Below are 4,498 nucleotides of genomic sequence, written 5' to 3'. Positions count from 1 at the left end.
GGCAGGCAGGTAGAATGGGGGATTTCTGAAGGTTGGTGGGTTTTTTGCATGCAGAATTGAAGGAGCAATTGGTTTCTAATTTGAAATAAGGGTATTGATTTCAGAAGTAGGTGCTTTTGTGAGACCTGCTGTCCTGCCACTCAGCTGTTCCTTACTGCCAGCACGACGTAGGAGAAATAGTTGTCTCTCGCCTGATTTGAAAGTGATGGCCACGTATGGGCTGTGAGCATAATTTGAAATAAGGGTATTGATTTCAGAAGTAGGTGCTTTTGTGAGACCTGCTGTCCTGCCACTCGATGTAGGAGAAATAGTTGTCTCTTGCCTGATTTGAAAGCGATGGCCACATATGGCCTGTGAGCACTTGGGTGCCCTTGCTCAGTGGACTTTCTTGGCCGTTGAATGCCCTAACCATAGAAAGAGTAATTTGTTTGACCTGATGTTGGTGGTTATAAACCAGCCTGGTGGGAATGGAGGTGCCACAAGTGTTCTTGTGCTGTATCACTTCTCTTGGAGCGAAGGCACTTGATGCTGAGGAGGCTTAGGCAAGTTTTTAGTTCGCAGCAGGGCCAAAGGAGTCTCGGGCTGTGGCAAACAGACTAACTCTCTGCCTTCTTTCTTTCTCCTGCGTGTTCTGCTGGTGCAGAACGAGCCAGAGCCGGCCGTTCGCAAGAGCTACCAGGCTGTGGAGAGGGATGGGGAGATCATCCGCGTGCGAGACACCGTCCTCCTGAAGTCAGGGCCCCGCAAGAAGTCCATGCCCTACGTGGCGAAGATATCAGCACTGTGGGAAGACCCCAAAACAGGTACTGTGCCAAAAGAATGGGTGTTGCCTCTGTGCTTGACAGATGAGGGTGAGCTGGAGCTGGGCAAGCCGTGGATCTCAGAGCTGCAGGGGTGTTAGGGTCCTCCACTGCTGCCAGGCCGGGTGATGAGGAAGAAGAGGTGAGCTCCATGGTTTTTGTTCAGAGTGTTCCAGGAACAGAACACTCTAATCACTAGCCTGAGACTGCTAATCAGAATCTTCCTGGTTGAGGAAGCACATAGTATCTGCCAAGTGCCCATCTTAGCAACAATCTCCTTCATTATTTCATCGCAATGGACATCTCTGGAGCTGCTCTTCACCCAAATGCTCCATCCAGCACCTGGGCTGGGAGCTGCTGTGGAGCACGGGGTCTGCAGAGGACCCAGGCAGAGGTGGTGACTGGAGCACTGTGGTTTTGGTGTTAAGGTCCCGTGTCTGATGAGCAATACCTGAAGGTATAGGAAGCTGTGCCAAGTGTTGTAAAGTGCAGGTCTTGCCTTAAAAAAAAAAGAAGAAAGTTCTGTGTAAAAAGTGATCACCATGTGGGGAGACCCATCTGGGTCCCTCCAGCCTGTGATGCAGTTCTGTCATGAACCTGGGAGTTAGCTGAGCTTTGGCTGAGCATCTTCTCCATCCAGATCTGAGTGGATACTTCTGTCAGATGGAAGAAGTTTTGTTGCTGTTTTGTGCCTGAGCTTTTTGTGAGGATGTAACACAAGTCAGAGGGGGTGCAGGTGTAAGGGAATAGCAGCACCGACTGCATACAGAGTCAACAAAAGGACACCTAGAGCAGCATGAAACATTTATCATGGCACAGCTGCCTCTGCGTGGGCCTGTGGGGAGGGAGGGGGTGAAGCAGGAGGAGGGAGGGGTGGGTATTAGTGGGAAAACACGACGAGAAGACTGAGGCTTGACTTATTTTAATGGATGTGCTTGCAGGGGAGCTGATGATGAGCCTCCTGTGGTACTACAGGCCGGAGCACACTCAGGGAGGCCGCAACGCCAGCATGCACCAGGTGAGCCCGGCCTGGGGGTCCCTCCCTGCCCCCGGGGTGGCCTCAAACTCGGGGGGCTGAGCTTCCCTTCGGAGTGAAGCGCATCTGCCTCTTGGCTGGGGTGCAGCTGTGCCCAGATGTGCTGCAGTGCCATCCTGTGGGTGGGCTTTGCCTGCCTTACTGCCCTGGGTAGCAGCTCTGGGCTGTAACAGAAGCTGCTGCGTTTTTCACGTGGCCACCTCTGAAGTTTTAATGTCTCTTCCTTTAATCTGAGAAAATCCTGCACATTGAGTGAAAATTTGCCTCAGAGTAAGGAAGGGTGAGTTCATGCTGGCTCAGGATTGGGCACCTGTCCAAACCAGGGCTCCTGACTTCCCCACAAGTGCAGAGCTCAGTGCAGCAGCTCCTGGTGCAGTTCTGCACTGGAGGACCTCTGGCATGTGCTGCCTTTTCATCGTGAATCCCCGAATCTGCTGCTTCAGCTCCTGAAACTCCTTTGGTCTGAGCAGAAATGTGGAGGCATCATCCTTCCCCTGCTTAGAATTCTGATGAGAATTGAAGAGTGACTCAAGGATGTTGTGCCAGCGTAACAGAGTTAAAAAAACACGTGGATCATGATGATTTCACACCTTGCTCTGCTTTGGATGGGCCTCTGTTGGGTGACAGAACAAGCTGGTTTTAAACTGGGAATGCAGAATTTATGGCTGTTCTCAGCCCACCAAAATATTTGTTGCCTTTTTCCTGGTTTTGTTTTGTTTTTTCTTTTCTTCCTTTCTTAAGCAGAAGGGGAGGAGGGGGCAAGAGCAGGACTGGGGAAGAGCAGGGGAGTTGTACCTGCCCGGTTTGCAGGGCACAGATGGATTTCTGAGCCAGCATGTGGCACCGCTCTGGTTCTCGGGGCAGCGCCAGTGCTGGGGCTGTGGCTGGGAGGAATGAAGCTGGTTTTTCACACACCTCCTTGATTGCACAAGACTGCAAATGAGAAAGTGCCGTTTGGGGCTGAGGAGCTGGGCCGGGCTTGCCAGAGATGACTCAGACAGTTCTGGCCCAAGGAGCAGGGCAGAGCCCCGAGGTGCAGGAGTAGGTGTGGCATTTTCAGTTTCTCTGATTCAGCATGTCCCCAAACGGTGACCCCTTTGGGAGTCCTCCCTCCCCGCCGCCTTCCTCGGGGCTGTGAGCAGAAACAGAGCCTGCAGGTAATGCTTCCAGACCTGTGCAGGGCACCCCGATTCCCAGAGATCATCTCTGCTGATCTAACCACACCTGAAATTCTTCCCAATGGCTCCGTCGGGGTTGCCCCATATCTAACCAATCCTGCCTGCTGCAGAGCCAAGTTTCCTAAATTACCCTGGGAAAAAAGTCTATTGCTGCTTCCCTCACTGAAGCAGTGAATTTTAACTGAATTGGAAAAGAGGCAGTTCCTTTAGCTTTGATACAGAGGTGGATTAGGAAGACTGGTCGTGCAGGGCAGTAGTAAAGGCAGCAAAGTGCTGTTCAACCTCCAATTCTTAGCTCTAGAAATGAATTCAAAGCGTTTCTAAACAGTAGGGAAAATGAACAAAACCATCCTCAGGAGCTTGGAGGAGCGTGTGGGTGGGGAGAGCTCCGACCTGCCTGCAGGAGCGTTGCCCACTAGGTTTACTCAATGTGGTCTGAAGGCTCCTTGCACGTGGAGTCTGTGCCACAGGGTCAGATTTTGGGTAAGCTGGAGCAAAGGCACCCCTTGCTGGGGTTTTCTGAGGCTCTGCAGCACCTCCCCTGAGCAACTCAGCCTTCCTCCCTCTTGCCTGTCTCGTCATCACTTGCAGGCATTGCAGTAGTGCTCTCAAAATGCTGCTTTTATTTTTCTCCAGTGCAGCATTGCAGAAGCTCAGTCCCGTGGGACACCTCTCAGCGGTGGCCACAAGCTGTGTCCTCCCCAGGAGGAGAGGGGAGGCTGAGAGGTGCAGCTGCTGGGGGCCTGGGCTGAATGGAACGTTGGCAGCGTGTGGGAGGTTTGGACACGTGGCCTCACAGTGTGCTGGGTGGTGTTTAAGTGATGGGAGAAGGAACTCTCAATGCTTTGCTCACATATTGGTGGATGAAATTCTGGTGCACTCTATACCTAGGTCCCAAAACACCTGGAAGGTGTCTGGATTGTGTGAAATACTGGCTCTAAGGAGTATCTGCTTTGATAGACTCCCCTTGACGGTGATGGGTGAAGGTGTGGAGCTGGTGCTGGCTCCCTGGGGCTCCTGGCCAGCTGGGTGACCTCCTCCCTCCTTCCCTTGCAGAACGAGATCTTTGCATCCCGGCATCAGGATGAGAACAGCGTTGCCTGCATAGAGGAGAAGTGCTACGTGCTGACCTTTGCAGAGTACTGCAGGTAGGTGGTGCTCTTAACTTGCTGTTCCTGAAACCCCCTTCTGTCTCCAGCTCTTGTCACTCTTCCCGTTTCCAACCATCACCCAGCAGAACTTTCCCAGCCCTACAGACCTCGGTCTGGCTGCAGCTGGGTCAGTGACACTCGCTCTGCATGCAGGTTTGGTGCTGCTTCCACTCCAGATCCATCACCTGTCTGCTTTTTGTTGCAGAGTCATAGAATCATTGGGGTTGGAAGAGACTTTTAAGATCGAGTTCAACTGTTCCCCAGCAGTGCCAGGTCCCCACTGCCCCGTGTCCCTCACCCCACATCTCCACGGCTTGGAAACACCTCCAAGGG

At 52.6% G+C, this 4,498-nt stretch overlaps 1 protein-coding gene across 1 annotated transcript in view; it reads left to right on the top strand.

Moving 5' to 3' along the window:
• Positions 1 to 643: 643 nt before the first annotated feature.
• BAHD1 (bromo adjacent homology domain containing 1) overlaps positions 644 to 4,498 on the top strand; it is a gene marked incomplete at its 5' end in the record, with an annotated part of 6,094 nt that continues 2,239 nt past the window's right edge. The window contains 3 exons of the mRNA XM_008938362.1: positions 644 to 803; positions 1,742 to 1,818; positions 4,071 to 4,162. Coding sequence (XP_008936610.1) covers positions 644 to 803; positions 1,742 to 1,818; positions 4,071 to 4,162 — 329 coding nt within the window. The remainder of the gene's footprint in view (positions 804 to 1,741; positions 1,819 to 4,070; positions 4,163 to 4,498) is intronic.

This window comes from Merops nubicus, unplaced genomic scaffold (genome assembly GCF_000691845.1).
Source record: "Merops nubicus isolate BGI_N331 unplaced genomic scaffold, ASM69184v1 scaffold16754, whole genome shotgun sequence".
NCBI classification, from domain to species: Eukaryota; Metazoa; Chordata; class Aves; order Coraciiformes; family Meropidae; genus Merops; species Merops nubicus.
Note: the sequence above shows the minus strand (reverse complement) of the source record. Positions and strands in the feature narration are given on the sequence as shown.